The sequence below is a fragment of the Myotis nattereri genome (assembly GCF_964212035.1).
Source record: "Myotis nattereri genome assembly, chromosome: X".
Classification (NCBI taxonomy): Eukaryota; Metazoa; Chordata; class Mammalia; order Chiroptera; family Vespertilionidae; genus Myotis; species Myotis nattereri.
The window spans coordinates 25,225,437-25,244,078 of NC_138078.1; the positions used below are offsets into that span (position 1 = coordinate 25,225,437).

An 18,642-nucleotide genomic window follows, 5' to 3' on the forward strand; every position below is an offset into this window, starting at 1 on the left:
GTAAAAAATCAATAAAATATATTAAAAAAAAAGATTCTTAAATCATCATCTGGACTTAGACTTGAGTTTAAACCTAGGCTCTGACTGTTCCTACTGAGGGATGCCTCAGTTTCCCCCTCTGGAAAGAGAGTTCATTTTCTTTTTTCTTTTTTAATATATTTTATTGATTTTTTACAGAGAGGAAGGGAGAGAGATAGAGAGTTAGAAACATCGATGAGAGAGAAACATCGATCAGCTGCCTCCTGCACATCCCCTACTGGAGATGTGCCCGCAACCAAGGTACATGCCCTTGACCGGAATCGAACCTGGGACCTTTCAGTCCACAGGCCGACGCTCTATCCACTGAGCCAAACCGGTTATGGCAAGAGAGTTCATTTTCTGATACCCTTGGGGACTGTTTTGAGGCTCAGTTGCCTCCTATAATGACCCCCATTTTTTAAGCACTTGCTGTGTGCCAGGCTCTGGCTGTGCCTGCTCCATGTGCCTGTTGGCTCATCTGAAAATAGAGCTAATAGGTATAAAGATTCCAACCAAAGAACATGGGTGGGGCTCCCTGCATGGTGCCTAATACTAGAAGCGAGCTGTGGTGAGCCCTGTCATTTTAATGCATCTAGCACTGGTCTTGCACACAGCAGGTGCTCAATAAATGCCCTCTTTGGAATTAAATAAACCTGGGCTGTAATCCTGGCTCTAGGGCCTTGGACATATCATTTTCTCCTCCTGGGCCTTGGTTTGCCCATCTGAGAAATGGGCTCACCATGGGCACTGGGCAGAAGCAGCACCCAAGACACAGCAGAGGCTAAGACAAATTGGCCAGGATGACAAGTGTTGGGTGGAGTGTTCTTACATAGGTGGGTGGCAATGACCTCGCTCCCTGGTAGGTCCACAGGCCAACCTACCCTTTAAATTGTGATACCCGTCCCCTACCCATGACCTCACCCCCAGAGTGGCCAGTGGAACTTTGAGAGGTCTGTGAGGTCACCCCATTCTGCTTCACAAACACTCTTATGGGGCAGCAGCCACTGGCTCTCTCTGTCCCTGGGAAGCTGCTGAGACTCTGGGTCAAGAGCCCTGGTCAGGAAGAAGCCCTGAGAGGGACAAGGAGATTTGGGAACCAAGGACACTCCAAGTGCTGACCCTGGGAGGCCAGAACCAGGGGCAAAATCTTATGGGCGTGCGGAGTGTCATTCAGCAGTTCCAGGAGGCCCACCGCCACCAGGCCACCATGGTCCTCGGCTGGGTACTGCTCCCGGTGATGGCTCTGTCCCTGGTCATGACAGGAGTCATGGACTGCATCTTCTGTGAGCTAACCAACTCCTCCAACTACCCTGGCATCCCCATGACCTGTGGCACAGACCAGGAGTGCCTCATGGGCGAAAGGACGGTTGCAGGCCTCGGCCCCATCATCAACAAAGGCGCCATGGACATCAGTTCCTACCATTGCCTTGAAGATCCTGTCACCTATCAGGGCATCACCTACAGTCTCACCTTTACCTGCCACTATGGCGAACTGTGTAACAGGGCCCCCACCCCCGCAGGCGGCCTGAAGGCGGGGGCCACCTGCATGGCGCTGGGCGTGCTGCTGCTGCTGATTCATTCACTGTGACCAGCATGGAGGGCAGAGCCTGGGACTGGTCTCAGGGCTCCACTGCTCCTTGTGGCTCCTGACTCTCCCCCTCCCCCTCCCCCCATTAAATGGCCGGAGGCCCGAGACAAAATAATAATAATGATGATCATAAGGCTGTATAGTACTTTTTCATGGGAATGATAGTGTAACTGACTTTAGAAATAATAGTTCTCATGCTTTTAGAGCTAAGAGAAGTGATGAGTTGAGAAAATTATGTGGATAATGTAGGATAAGAGGACAGATTTTTTTAAACTGCTTAAAAAAATAAAGGGCATGGTTGGCTGAAGTGCATGTAGATTTTTAAACAATTATCTTCCTTGAAGGTATTAACAGATGTCGAATTTTTTGTCCACTGGCCCCTTCTAACCTGTACCTGCCACCCTAAGCCTACTGCACTATTGTCTGTGTCCATGGGTTGTGCATATATGCATATAAGCTCCTCTCCCCACCTCTCTCTCAGATTCCTCAGTCTGTTCTATGCTTCCATGTCTCTATGTCTATTTTGTTCATCTGTTTATTTTGTTCATTAGATTCCACATATAAGTGAGATCATATGCCTACTACACTGCTGGTGGGAATGCAGACGGGTGCAGCCTCTGTGGAAAACAGTATGGAGTCTCCTCAAAAAATTAAAAATGGAACTCCCATTTGACCCAATGATCTCACTTCTAGGAATATGTACTAAGAAGTCTGAAACACCAACCAGAAAGAATATATGCAGGGCTATATTCATAGCAGCGTTATTTACAATAGTTAAGATCTTAAAGCAGCCCAAGTGCCCATCAACAGATGAGTGGATAAAAATACTGTGGTACATTTACACCATGGAATACTATGCAGCTGTAAAAAAAGAGGGATCTCTTACCGTTTGAGATAGCATGGAGGACCTGGAGAGTATTATGCTGAGCAAAATAAGGTTGTCAGAGAAAGATAAGTATCACATGCATTTAGATATTTTAAGACATCTTGTATCACATTAGCTAGTTGTTCTCAAACTTCCATATCTAATAGAAACACCTGTCACCCTCAGACTAATTAAATCAGAATATCTGGGGGTGGGCCTCAGGCACTGGTAATCTTTTAAAGTTCCCTGAGAACTACTGACAAAATAGAATGACCCATTCTTCCACACAATTTTATTAGGTGAGTGTCCAAATTACAAAGGAGGGAATAAGACTGCTATCATTCGCAGATGACATAATATTGTACATAGAAAAACGTAAATACTCCACAGAAAAACTACTGGATTTAATAAATGAATTCAGCAAAGTAACAGGATACAAAATCAATATCCAGAAATCCATGGCACTTGTATATACAAATAATGAACTCTCAGAAAGAGAAACTATAAAACAAACACACAAAAACCAATCCCATTTACCATTGCAACAACAAAAATAAGATATCCTGGAATAACCTTAACCAAGGAGGGAAGTAGTCAGTTTTTTTTTTTTTCACTATTATGATGTTAGCTATAGATTATCAGGTTAAGGAAGTTCACTTGTATTCTTATTTCGCTGAGTATTTTTTTTAATCTTTATTATTGAGAGTATTACAACTGCCCCCACTCTCCCCCTCCACCCAGTTCCCTCCCTATCCCAGGCCTTCACCACACTATTGTCTGTGTCCATGAGCTATGCATACATGCATAAACGTAATTTATTTGGTTAATCTCTTTCTGATCACCCTTTCCCACAACAGATTCTCAGTCTGTTCCATGCTTCCATGTCTCTAGACCTATTTTGTTAGTCAGTATATTATGTTTATTAGATTCCACTTCTAAGAAAGATCATGGGACATTTCTCTTTTTCTGACTGGCTTAGTTCACTCAGCATAATATTCTCCAGGTCCATTCATGCTATTGCAAAGGGTAAGAAATTCTTCTTTTTTATAGCTGCATACTATCCCATTGTATAAAGGGGTGATGGGAAGAGATTAACCAAAGAACTCATATACATATATGCATAACTAATGAACACAGACAACAGTGTGGTGAAGGCCTGGTGTGGGGCTACGGCTGGGAGGAGGGGAGTAAAAGGGGGTGGGGATTGGAGGACATCTGTAATACTGTCAACAATAAAATAAAATAAATCAATTACATAACACTCTAGCAGTATTTTAGTGTCAGTGTATGAGGGTAAAAAGTATCGTGTGTGCATGGAATAACATGGGTAAAAGCAAATATGGGAAAGCAGAAATGCGTACAACATTTTAGAGCAAAACAGGAAACAATAGGTATGTTTTTCAAGGGATACATTTCTTTGTGGTGAGTTGGTGGGAATAAGGAGTAAGATTTCAAAGTTCCTTAATTGATATTACTACCTACTCAGCATTTTAACTTGCACTCTGAGATAGATATAAACATATAATAGGATGAGCATTTTATATAAGTAAGCCCACAACTTATTGTGCACCCTCCAGTTTTAAGAAGAACAAAATAGTTGAAAACTTTCATTCATCTTAAAGAAACATAGCCTTGATAGAGAAAACAATATCCACAACTGTAAAAGCTGCCAAGAATAAAAATTCATTGAATATATAACAGTGTACTTTAGGGGAATATTTCAGAAGAAATTTATCATGTGTTTATTTAATTATATAGTTCATAGACACTGGCAAATTATAGCTATCATTAATTATGATTTTCTTAGACTAATCTGGTGTAATTAAAAATGAAAGTTTCTGGTCCCTTTCTCATAACTCCCATTGATATCTTGAATGCAATTTTCTCATTGGTTTTAGTGTAAGCATTTTCTAATATTAGAAAGGATGAAAAAATATTTGCAGAAATGGCAAGAGAGTATATTAGAGACATTAATTTATTTTGTATGAAAAATAATTGCTAGTACCAAATGGTAGCTTCATTTTAATTTTTGTTCTTAGCAATGGAAAGAAAACACAAAATAAAAGCATGACTTATTCTGTATACTAACGTACTAAGCCTGATCTTTCCATATCCAAAGTAAATCCAAGATGCAAAATTGTAATTGCTTTTTAACTTGATTTGTTCAGATGTTATGTTCATTAATATTGTTTAAAAAGATAGTGTCGTTGTTTTGATTAAGTGAATAAATTGAGGTTTATATATAGAATTTCAACCCAAATACTTAAGAAATATCTCAAAGATGACCTTTACTCTTAACCAAATCATAACTGACTTAAAATATTAGAGAATAAGAGCTATTCTTCATGTGTTTCCATTAAATGAAAAAGCATTTCTAATATTTTACTACCTATAATTAATAATGTGTTTTCTCATGGGGTTCATTTAAGTAACATTCTTCATAAATGACTTCCATTTGTGATTAAAAAATCATCTTATTCCAAAACCTATAGTTACATAACATCAGTAATTAGTCATGCATAAATTTGAGAGAAAAAGCATTTAGAGATTTTATGATGATTAATATGTTAACTAATAATTTAATGTATTTTACATTATATATGACTTAGGCTAAGGCAGATATTATAAAGCCTAATAAAAGAGAAACATGCAAATTGGTGTCACTCTGCTATGCCCACCAGCCAATCAGAGCAACTATGCAAGTTAATCCAACAAAGATGGAGGTTAATTTGCATACACAGGCATGGAGCGAAGACTGAAGGCAACATAGAAGGAAGCCAAGTGCTGCAGAAGGGAGCGAAGCGGCGGAGAAGAGAGGGAGCTGAGGCAGTGGAGACGGGAGAGAGTGAAGCAGCAAGGAATCCCTATTCTTACAGGAATAAGCCCAAGGAAGCCCTCTTCTTGCAGGAGTCTTCCTGCAATTGGCCTCTAATCCCATATAATAAAAGAGAAACATGTAAATTGACCATCCTTCCGCTATGCTCACTGGCCAATCAGGAGTGAGTATGCAAATTAACCCAACAAAGATGGCGGGTTAATTTGCATATGCAGGCACTGGGCGGAGAGCAGAGTGGGAGAGCCGGCGAAGAGTGAAACAGCTTGGGGAGCTTGGCTCCCCAAACCACCAGGCAGAGAGCAGAGAAGAAGAGCTGGCGGCTTGGAGGACTTGGCAGAGTGGGAGGCTGTGGGACAGAGACAGAGCAGGAAGGGAAAACCAAGAGCGTGAGGAGCACCAGGAATTCTGGGGATCATAATTCTGGTGGCAGCCCCAGGAGCTGAAGTGGAAGCCCAGAACATGGGGAGCACCAGGAATGCTGGGAATCATAGTTCTGTTGTCAGATGTATCTCCTAGACACTAGAGCAAAGTGAGCCTGGAGGAAGTTACTGTTATGGTGGGGGATGGAAGGAAAGCAAAGGTGAGAGACATAAGTAAAATAAGAGTGTTTAGGAAAAATTACGGGGAAGATATCCTAAAACTTCCAGGAAATCTCCACCAATGAAGCAAAGGAAAAAAATGCCACTATTATTCTGTGAGCAACAACCCAAACTGGGTTGGGGGTCTCAGACAGTTCACTCATATGATTGCAAAGACAGACAGAAACTCCTGAATTGGAGAAGGCTCTTCTGTGGGCTCCCAGATTGGAGAGGGTGCAGGTTGGGCTGAGGGACCCACCCCCAATGCACGAATCTTCCTGCACTGGGCCCCTTGTTTTAAAATAAATTTCTATTTAATGTCATAATATATAGATAGGAGAATGATTTAATAAAATTATTATATCAGGAGCAAGATGTCAATTAGATTATATAATTTGTTTTCATTTTCACTTTTGCAGTTAAGTTCTCAAATGCACATTGCTATCTTATTAAAATGTATGTGATGACCAAAATATCCTCTGGTTCAAATCACTTGACAAACTCTATTATCAGTTCACCATATGCACTACTCCATTTGTACACTCAGTTAATGCTTATTCCAGTTAGACACCTTAGTTCGATACACTGCAGAGTTTAGACTTTCTGCTCTTGATTTTCTGTCTTTCCGGCCACATCTCAAGTCTGGTATATATTCCTTCTTCTCATCCACTAAGTTTCATTTTGTACATTCTTTTAGATCTATTTAATCATTTCCTTCTATATCTATTTCTGACTGACTAGAAATTAACCCGTTCTCTGTCTGCCTGTCTTTTAATAGAAAACAGAAACAAAGTTTTAACAAGATTTAAATCATTCACATCATTATGTAACCAAGTCAGGGTAGACATCACATTTATGAGTCATGTTTTATGAAAAAATATCTTTTTAAAACACCTTTTCATGGGTGGATATGAGATCTCACCTCCAAATCTCACCACAATATACTGCACAGCAATTTCAAAGACTCTGGGGGCATGGTAGCTCTTTTGCAATATCACCTTGGTAATTCTACTGTGCCACCCACATCTGATTGAAGCAAGTATTTTTTTTAAAAGCTAATTATTTAGTGATATGTTTGTGATATGTGATTTGTTTGTATGACTCTGATGTACAAAATAATCATATATTAAAATAGTATGCACATTATGTTTATATGCACAAGTCTATATTACCACACTTACATACACACACACACACACACACACACACACACACACACACACACACACACACTAGAGGCCCATTGCAGGAAGAGTCCTACAAGAATAGGGCTTCCTCAGGCTTATTCCTGAAAGAATAGGGCTTTTTGTAGCTGGAGCGAAGTAGAGAAGGGAGCGAAGCCCGCCTCGGTGGGCTCCGCTCCCTTCTCCGCTGCCTTGCTCCCTCCTGTCTCCGCTGCCTTAGCTCCCTCCCTTCTCTGCCACTTTGCTCCTTCTGCAGTGCTTGGCTTCCTTCTACACCAGGGGTCCTCAAACTACAGCCCACGGGCCACATGCAAATACAAATATTGTATTTGTTCCCGATTTGTTTTTTTACTTCAAAATAAGATATGTGCAGTGTGCATAGGAATTTGTTCATAGTTTTTTTTTTAAACTATAGTCCGGCCCTCCAATGGTCTGAGGGACAGTGAACTGGCCCCCTGTTTAAAAAGTTTGAGGACCCCTGTTCTACACTGTCTTCAGTCTTCACTCTGTGCCTGCATATGCAAATTAACCACCATCTTTGTTGGATTAATTTGCATATTCACTCTGATCGGCTGGTGGGCATAGTGGAGGGATGGTCAATTTGCATGTTTCTCTTTTATTAGTGTAGATATATCCAAGCGACCATTAGGACTGAATGAACAGAACAACCAGAATGACCAGTCGACCAGTCTCTATGATGCACACTGACCACCAGAAGGCAGACTCTCAGTGCAGGAGCTGGCCCCTGGTGGTCAGTGTGCTCCCACAGCCAGTCTCCTACAGTCCCTTCCCCGCCGCACCCCCCCCCCCCCCCGCCCAATAGGCCTGGATCACCAGCCAGGCCGAGGGACCCCACCCTTGCACGAATTCATGCACCCAGCCTCTAGTATATTATATAAATAGAAATCACATTTATCCTATTTACATAGGATGCATATAGGTATTATTAATCATACCTTGTGTCTACACACCCATGCATGTATACATGTATAAATTTATATATGCATGCACACACATCACAACGTTAACAGTTTAAATGAGGGTTATTTTTTATTTTGATTTTATATATATTTTGTCAATGTTTTATGGAATGTTCTCTATGAAGCATTGGAAAAACTGGATGTTATTTTGAAAAATCAGAATGACCTTCTTATAACTGAGATAACTGTCATTAGGAATTAACACATTCTAGCCTATTAGAGAAAACACTGGGCCTTCTGGAAAATAAAAGGTATTTCTGATCATACAGACAAGTCACCTGGAATAAACCAATGGAATCAACATATTGATATATTCTAATTTGCTTTTTACTTTCTAGTTCCCAAACTGCATTCCATGAGACAATGATCCACCAAAGAAACTTCTCAAAAACAAACAAACAACAATAACAAAAAAAGCAAACCTGTCCATGATAAAATAACTTTGGAAAACTGTATTCTTCTCTTGAAATTTATAGCATGCACTTAAGCACAAAAAATTCAATAAAATTTCACTGAAATTAAGCATTAAGAAATTTAACTTTGTTTAACCATTGTGTCCCAAATAGTATTACTATCAGATGAAACAAAAATACCAAAAAGTTGGTAAACTGCTCAAATTCAAGAGTAGAAGACAATTTAATGAAAAAGAATTTAAATGTTACATATTATGATAGATTGAAAAATATTACTTAAGGTAATAAAATAGTTATGACCAGTGATATTTCTTTTGAATAACTTAGGGTTTGTTAAAAATATAGTCTATAATTATCTACCCTTAATGGTTAAGGATATGTTTGGAGGATCTGAGGGCAGAGAGAGGTGCTGCTACACTCTTGGCAAAGCAGAATAGTGAGGGAAAACATCTGGTATGGGCAAGCAGTTGAACCAAGAAGTGGGCCATCTGTTATATCACCTGTTCATCTGTGCCATCAAATATACACATATACACATCAAATAAAAGTATTTGGGGTTTTTTAAAATATATTTTATTGATTTTTTACAGAGAGGAAGAGAGAAGGATAGAGAGTTAGAAACATCGATGAGAGAGAAACATTGATCAGCTGCCTTCTGCACACCCCCTATTGGGGATGTGCCCGCAACCAAGGTACATGCCCTTGACCGGAATCGAACCCGGGAACCTTCAGTCCACAGGCGGATGCTCTATCCACTGAGCCAAACCGGTTAGGGCAAATAAAAGTATTTGTATCTGATTTAACTCAATAGTAATTTTTTAAAAAGTCAAACAAACGTCACATAGAATTCATGATGAAGTTCCAGTTCACAAGTACTCATGAATATAGATTTCATCAGACATTTCAACTACCTTAGTCTTCTCTTTTCAATATACAGATAGAAGTAAAGCCAGAAAGGATGAAGGGAACACTCATATTAATGTCACAGGGCATATACTAACTAGTAGAAGCAACCCTATCTCTAATAGCTCTGAAGATTCTCATATTGTTCTTTGTTTCCTGGAGCAAAGAACTAACTATTGCTTCGTGTACTTTTCTTTTTTTTTAACCAACTAGCATTTGCTCACTAATTCCTTCCTTACTTCTGTAATAGAGCAGTATTTCAGCAGTACTTGGGACCTTCTGATAAATACAAATTCTTAGGTTTCATTCTATAATTACTGAATCAGAAACTTAGGGCAAGGCACATCGATCTACATTTTAACAAGCCCTCCAGAGAATTTTGAGGCACACTCAGGTTGAGAACTACTGAAGTAAAGGAATAAGACTGATTGATATCTGTCCTGGATGCTTCTAATAACCAGAGTTGATAGTCCTTGTTATCAACTCACAAATCTAAGTTTAAATGAGCAAAAAAAAATTTAACATAGCAGTTATGCTGTAAAATAAAGTACAAGCAGTATAAAATTTGTACAAGATTTATCCAAAAATCAAATTGAAACTTAGCATAATGAAACTTGGAACATATATCTCCATGGGCCTAACGCTCCAAAATCATGGCAAAGGAACAAAACCATTCCAAAGTCTATCCATATCATAATTTAATTGTACTACAGTATTACTAGTACTGACTTTAATTCTGAGAGGAGTGACAATGAGATTTAAGAAGGAAATAGGAAGGCTGAGAGAGGAAGGAAATAGAAGAAAAATAGGAGAGGGGAGAAATAATTACTTCCCTTTTTGGTGTAGTAGATAACTATAGGTACAATGCAAAATATCAATTTTCTGTGTGTTAAAACTACCTATATGTAATAGAATCCTAACCTTTTTTTTTCCTTTTTAAATTACATTTATTGGAGTGACATTGGTTAATATGATCATATAGGTATCAGGTGTGGGTTTTTGTATTACAAGATCTGTATATTGCACTGTGTGCTCACCACCCAAAGTGAAATCTTCTTCCATTACCATATATTAGGACCCCTTTTTCCCCCATCCATTCCGTTTGCTCTTTATTTCACCTTCAGTTTTAAATGATAGCCTTGCTGGATAAAGTAGTCTTGGATTCAGATCCTTGCTTTTCATTACTTTGAATACTTCATAGCACTCCTTTCTGGCCTGTAGTATTTCTGTTGAAAAATCAGCTGACAGTCTATGGGAACTCCCTTGTAGGTAACTTTCTGTCTCTCTCTTGTTGCCGTTAAGTTTCTTTCTTTGTATTTGACATTTGCCATTTTAATTATGTTGTATCTAGGTGTGGGACTCTTTGGGTTCATATTGATTAGGACCCTATGTGCCTTCTGAATTTGTGTGACTTTTTTTCTTACTTCCAAATCAGAGAAGTTTTCTATCATTATCCAGTCCCCTTTTAACCTTTACCAAAGTCATGCAATGAATTTAATTCTTATTACTAATTGCTTTGAGTCACAACTTATTTAAAATAAATACATTCATCTAAAATTATATTTGAAATATGTTCAAGCCATAAAATAATGTCTTTTTTCCATTGTCTACTCATTTTTGTGATGGTTTTGCAAGTGATGGACAAATTCACATGATAATAGAACTCTCCTCCCTTAAATAATACAAATCCAAAATTGACAGCACATCCTCAGTACTTTAAATGCTGTGAAAAGAAGGAACAGCGGATGCAGGGTAGTGAGGAGAAGGGACAGGGTAGATGGGTGTGTTTTAAAGTAAAAAAAAATGCTTCAAGTGGACCAGTTTTCAGTTACTATAATGACAGAACAGGTCACGAAGGTGTTCATCATTGGTCATTACAGCCAACTTTCTTTTAAAAATATAGCCCTATTATCATAACTATGTACATGCTGGACTTGCCTTGGGGCAAGTGTGCAGTCTTGATAATCAATCAGAGTGAAATTATGCCCATTCACAAAGTACCATGTCTGTTTTATGGCATTAGACAAGTCAGGTTTCACTCGAGAACGAAGTTGAAAGGATGCCATTAGGTCCATAAAACTAGGTCCCTAAATCTTTAAGTCCATGTGCTATGATGTGTTTCACCTGCTTTAATAGAATGAGAAGTGCGAGTTCAAGAACCAAGCCTAACTTCAACTTGTGATTCAATAAACAGGAGTACCTGTGTAAATAGAACTATAGTCATTACCATGACAAACGCCTCAACAGTTAAGAAATAAAAGAAGTAAACTAGTTCCTATGACTGGATGTCCTAACACCATTCCCTTACCAAGATTCATTAGATGGTATAAAACTAAATATTCACAATCTTATCATCATGTGCATCTAAAGATGGCCATGTAATATATGGCCATGAGCCATAAGAAGCAGTCTGCTAGAGAGTCTGGAAGATACACAACAGGTAGCTTCCCTCCCCCTACTCCACTTTCTTCTGACCTCAAATAGTGCCCCAACAGCTGTCAACTTGTAATCAGAAAGAAAAAAAAGCAACACAAGAAAATGACAGAGACACCAGCACTGATATTACAGAAATGTTAATCCAAGGGCCAAAGCAGCCTACTCCCAGATAACTTATTATGTAAAATGTAGTAAGGCCATGGTTATATAATCTAAGCTAGTTATTCTGTTCCTTTCAGTTAAATGCATACCTAACTAATACACAGCCTGAACATAATGGATTTTTAAAAGTTTATATTTCTCTCATCATCAATATTTCCAATGTTGTACTGGTAGATATTTAATAGCTAATTCTCTAAAAAGAAAAAGACCTGACTAGTAGCATTTTCTGATTTCTGTGATATAAATAACCCCATCATGGTAATTTTAAAAAATATATTTGTATTCATTTAGAGTGAGGAAGGGAGAGAAACATCAATAATGAGAATTATTGATCGGCTACCTGCTACAAGTTCTCTACTGGGGATCGAGCCTGAAACCTGGGCATGTGCCCTGAACTGGAATAGAACCCTAACCTCCTAGTTCATGGGTAGATGCTCAACCACTGAGCAACACTGGTCAGGCTCCCACCATGGTAATTTTAAAAAAACTAGCATGATGTCACTGAACATAGCCATAGGAAGAGATTCACACAATTGGCTCTCATGAAACAGCACAAGGCAGATCCAGTCCATCACTTGTACACTTCCATAATAACTGACTACATATTCACAAAACTACTTGAGTTCATTAATGTTACTTTCAATTTTGTTATAATAAAGAAAAGGGCTTCTACAGAGAAGAACTGAGAGCTCAAACTTACTGACTGTCAAGATTAATTGGCTAAAGCTATTCAATTGAAAGCAGCTATCAACTCTATCCAAAACTTTAAGTAGAAACTTAGAAGTTATTCTGAGTCTCAAGCCAAATGTAATCATTAATTCAATATGAAAATTTCCAATGTTCCGCCTCAGAGGAAAGAATAGAATCTAATTCACTATCATGATAGAGAAATGTAATATTTTGAAAACAGCATCAGTGCATTGTTAAATAACTTTCATAAAAATATTTTAGCTCCCATAAATTTCCATGGCTCTATCTGTAATCCAGAATGAGAATGGAATTGTCTCTAGTCTTCTAGTCCTCGGACCTATTTTTGCAATAGTGCTGCTATCATACCCAATTACCTAAAACAGAATAAAACTTACAATTCAGCACAACATACTTCAGTAGCTGGTATCTATGAAAAGTATTCCCTAAAATTTCCTTAGTACATTTATGTGAAGAATCCTTATAGTATACTGAAGCAAAGCAAAATCTCAACACTTGCCTTTTTTAATGTAAGCACCAAAACAGCTTTTGTACAACTATGCACAATGAATTACACTACACTTTCAGGATGATATGAGAATATAATTTTCCTTCGATGGCTAAGTACAGGCTTCATTATCAGAGTGATTCTACAGGTATTAAATGGTCAAGTAAGGAAATATTTCCAAATGAAAGGGTAGTTTTGAATGTTTATTCAAAATGTCTTATGATTTATTACTTTCCCCCTTGTAAAGTCTCCAATATCTTTGTCTAATTTGATTCTTGTTTTATTCTGAGAATACCTAGTTGTTAGTGGAATAGTCTGTAACGGTATAATTTAAGAGTATTAGATCAAATTGAAAAAAAAATAAGTTCAATTACATTACATTCTTATTTTTAATACTAATAGTTAAAACACTAAAAAATTAAGTCAAGTGTGTTTTAAAATAACCCTTTAGCCTAATTCATGTATTATTCTTCTCAATAGTCTCTTTTTAAGTGTTGTGGATAGGCAAAATAAAATATATCAAAGTTTTGATATAACAATCTTCCATAGTTAGAATTTCAAATAAAATATGGAGTCTGTCAATGCAAAATTGACACCAAAAAGATTTTGTTATAGCAGGACTCCAACATCAAACTAAGACTAATCGTTTTGATACCTTCTTTTAAAGCAAAACTGCTTAGCTAATATTCTTCTGAAGAAAATACCTGAATTTATTTTAGTGTTCAAGAGGTTAAGAAAACTTTCACAACCCAAATCCATAGGTGCACTTTATTCAATTATTCATGTATAATCTGTGGCAATAAAACATCTAAGGATGTGCCAAGAGAAACCAAATGAATAAAATCACAAAAAAATATCAAAAAAATCATGGTTACTTAAATTCACATATTTTTTTTTAATTAACAGCATGGGACTATTTATGTTGTATTGAGCTATTTCTAATTACTGGAAAGCATACCCAATCAATAGGAGATCAAGTGGCCATATTTGCAGTATACAAACAAGAAAAGACAGTTGTAAATATACTCTATTGAAATGCTTTTCAAGGGTGAGATTTTACCTTTAATATATCTGAAATTTATATCTGAGCTAGTGAAAAGTTCTGGTTGAGTTTATTTATTTTGTAACAACAGTTCTCACCCAAGGCATAAGACTTCTCTCATGGGTGGTATCCACACAAATATTACTGAAGTCCTGTATGTAAACCATAATCATGTAAAAGTATTGCCCCTTATAAAAAGTGAGTTAAGAATATGCAGTTGTGATGAGAAAAAGAATAAATAATACACAAAGTTCCACATTGTTGTGACTTATCAAATGATGAACCAAGACAATTGTATTAAAATTAATCTACAGAACCTTGTATGTTATAATCATCATCCCGGGTCCTCAATTTTTAAAAGAAAGTTCTGCCTATTACTGTATGAGAAACAATCTCCAATATTGCCACTAAAATATAATAATCATCTTATGTAAAGTTTATTTTATGTCCTATGGGGCATTGTAATAACACTCTACAATCTTCCTTGCCATTTAACTAAGTCTAGAGATGAACTAACACATGAGAGGGGGGATAGAAATAGAAACTGCCAGTGAAACAACTTCTTAGGTTTCCTTTCTTTGTTTGGCCTCACTGTTAGCCCCACTCACCATATTATTTTCTGCTTCTCATAGCATTTGACTGCAAAAAGCATTTACTAATAGCAACCACCCCTTATGTTTCAGAATTAAAGCAAAATCAAAACCTAAAAAGAAAATACAAAACAAAAGGCACAGAAACTAAAATATTCAATGCACATTGAATTTTATTTTCTACTAGTGACCCAGTGCATTGATTTGTGCGCATTGAAAGGAAAATAATTAGAAGGTGGCCTGCAAGGTGGGACTGGGCTAGACTGGCTGGACATGCCCAGGAGCCAACCTCCTGTGGTCCCGCCTCGGCCTTTGTGGAGTGAGTGGGGTCCCTCTGGCAGGTGGGGTCCCTCGGCCTGGCCTGAAGGGATCAGGCCAAAACTGGCTATCCGCCATCCCCTGAGAGGTCCCAGAGTATGAGAGGGCACTCTGCAAAGTTGCTGCCATACAGGGTGTGGAATGCAAGCACAAGTGTGCAGTAAACCAGATTTGGGGCTGACATTGCCCCAGCAACAACATAACCCATGACTGAAGGTAGAATCATGTGGCCCCACAAGGAACCAGGCTCCCTCCTCTCTGGTGTGTCACCAAGAACTACCACTGCCAAGTCACTACAGTTCAGCATCTCCTGCATTGAGCGTCTGCCCCCTGATGGTCAGTATGCATCATAGCAACCAGTCAGATGGGCAGAGAGACACATAGCATATTAGCATTTTACATATATATACATATATAGATTTTATATAATGGGATCTAAACCTTCAAAGGGAAGAATGGATAAAAAAGATAAAGGTAGACTTTGAAAACTAGATAACCTGTTGAATCCATCACTCAGACCACCTGAATTTATTAGTTCTAATAAAATGCTTAATTTCACAAATGTAAAACACACACATACAATGAAATCATTTCATTTTAAATATTGACTCTGAACAGTAGCATCTAATATAGAATCCAAAGGAATATAAAGGTAGATTGTATTTTCTTTAGGGATGGACTTAAACTAGCCATTTCCAAAACACCCATGAAGTCCAATGAACCTAGATTTGAGAATAATTTTACAGAACCTTTTCTCCTCTCTTGCACTGACAAATGAAAAGTAGCACAATGGTAAATAGAATCACATACATTGTAGAATTAACCCTCAAATTAACACATTTTCAAAAATAATACTTTGAAACAGATATTAGATTTATTTCTATATTGCAGATAATTATATCTAAAATATTACTGTCTAATAAAATGAACAGACAATAGCAACTTTAAGACAATGTATGAATCTCCCCAATGTATTTTTTAAGTCATATATTTCAGGGTAATTACCTAAGGCCAATTCTATTATCCTGGGTGCTGAATAAGGGCATTCTATTTTTAAAAGTTTATCCTTAAAATCTGCAAACACGTTAGGTTATTCATGGGATGAGATACAGAATGTAAGTGTGGTTTTAAAACTGAAAGTAAATATTTCTCCCAGGCATTGTCATAGACACCTTGTTTTTTTACTTCTAGGCATTATTACCGACTTATACCACTTGTGAAGAGAATTTCATCTTCTGAACTCTTTCCTAGTCTGTAGCTTACACAACTCCTGTGTTTCTTAATATTTTAATATGCTTTTCTGACATCAGAGAGGGGAAGGGAGAGGAGAAAAGAAGGAGAGGGGAGGGGGAGAGAGAGAGAGAGAGAGAGAGAGAGAGAGAGAGAGGGAGAGAGAGAGAGAGAGAGAGAGAGAGAGAGAGAGAGAGAGAGATGGATGAGAAACAAGGATCTACTGCTTCCTGCACACCCCCTATTGGGGATCACCTGCAACCAAAGCAAGTGTCCTGACCAGAAATTGAACCAGAGACCTCCTGGTGTATAGGACCATGCTCAACCAACCCAGCCACACTGACCAGGCCATTATTTCTTTTCTACTCTAATAGTTCCTTTATCGTCACTTCAAAAATACACTTGGAGTAACTTTACCTCTGTTCCCTTCAGCATTCAGCAATGTATGTAAAGAAACCTGGAATTCTGTTATTTTGCTGTCCACATTTGGTGCATTTCCAAGGACCAGAGGAGCAGATTAAAGCAGCTGAAACTTCATCCTTTGGGAAAACTTAACAGCTGTTTCCATTTCCAGCTTTAAAGACCTACCCTGGTTTACAAGAGTTAGCATATATAGGCCACAGTACCAACACCAGAAGATTCATTACAAATGACATTTACACACATGGGGGTCGGTGGTGGGAGCACAAGAAGGAAGAACCTCAGAGTCTTACACTTCAATCCTGCTGTTTTACTGGTTTTCAACCCACAGTCATGCTCCAGGCATGGAAGCCTTCATATCACGACCCCCCCCCCCCGCCCCCAGTCTTCCCCCACGCCCCCCCCCACACACACACACACATTTTCCTTCAGCACAGACATGAAGGGAGGTTAAACTTCTATTCCTTAATTCTACATTTGGCCACACCCTGACAAGGCTTGCCTCCTCCTCCACCCCCCCTCCCATTCCTCCCTCCTCAAAGGCTATGAAAACTTGTGCTTTGAATATGTCTGCTTATACCTTTATATTTAATTTTTAAAACAAGTGACCATCCTATAAGAAAACCAATATCCAGTGGTTTTCTAACACACACACACACACACACACACACACACACACACACACACACACACACACACATCGCCCAGCGATATCTATTTAGTCCAAAAGGAAAACTTGAGTTTTTGCTTTCCCAGGGCGCTGCGCTCTCTTCTGCCTCCTGCGCGCCCTGCCTGGTTTCCTTCAGTCCCCACACGCTGGGGGCGCGGTGACAGTCCCCTGCAGCTCCTCCACTCAGCGCCACAACTTTCCTAAACCGCGAGCTAACTTCCAGAGCACAGCCTCCGTGGAGAGTAGCGGGTAAGCAATACACCCCCAGCCTAAAAAGCAAAAAAAGAGGTCCTACCAGCGCGGCTCTTGATGACGTCGGTGAATCCGTCCCCAGCAGCATCTTTCCGGGTCTGTTTCGGACCCCCCAGCTTAGCCATAGAGACACTCTGCTCCAAGCCCGAAACTTTGGGAGGCAGGTGGGTCCGGTCCGCGCGGTCTGCCTGATGCTCTCCAAAGCAGGTTTCTGGCTGGGGGAGCTGGTGCGTGAGGGCGTATTTAGCACGTCCTCAGGCCCTCAGCCACAGAAATAGAGATGCGTGGGCGGGGGATGCGGGTTGGGGGGGCTGGGGGGGGGGGACCGTGAGCAGGAACACGCAAACACCAAGGACACCTGGGTTGGTGGAAAGGGGAGAGGCAAAATGCCCAGCCCTTCCTTGGAGAGGAAGAAAGAAACAGGTGCTGTTCCCAGCTCCTGATTCGAAAATAGAGTGGGCGAGGCCTGGAAGGTGAAAGCTGAGGAGGGACCTAATGGTCAATAAATCCACAAGCAAGTTGGAGACTCGCGTTTCCACGCTGCGTAGAATCGATGCAAAAACAGGAGCAATTAGAGAGCCGCTTGCCAAAAGCAGCACATGAAGTCATGAATGATTTAGCATTGCCACTTATAAGATGACTGCACTGAGAAGGGTCACTTGCTGTAGTTATCTGGGTCATTGACACGTGTGTGTCCCACAGTTGTATCCTGGCTTGAATGCACTGACCAGAAATGGGGATGATAGGCTGAGCAGAATCATATTTCTTAGGAAATTTTGCCCAAGCTACCCACCCTTCCTTCAGCGTGTATATTCACTGCTTGCCTCCTCCATCTCTTCCTCCCACCACTGAGGCTAGAATTAGATTGGACTATAAACAGACATATGACTTTATTTTCTAAAAATTTCAAAAGTGATTTTCATTTGGTTAGTATCCTTACCCCCCTACCCCACCCAAACCCT

General features: G+C 39.2%; 1 protein-coding gene across 1 annotated transcript in view; it reads right to left on the minus strand.

Annotated features, from left to right (window-relative positions):
- DMD (dystrophin) overlaps nt 1-17,891 on the minus strand; it is a 2,781,977-nt gene extending 2,764,086 nt beyond the window's left edge. Inside the window, exon 1 of the mRNA XM_081115404.1 lies at nt 17,724-17,891. Within this exon, the coding sequence (XP_080971530.1) occupies nt 17,724-17,768 (45 nt within the window). The 5' untranslated portion in view covers nt 17,769-17,891. The remainder of the gene's footprint in view (nt 1-17,723) is intronic.
- Nucleotides 17,892-18,642: the final 751 nt, after the last annotated feature.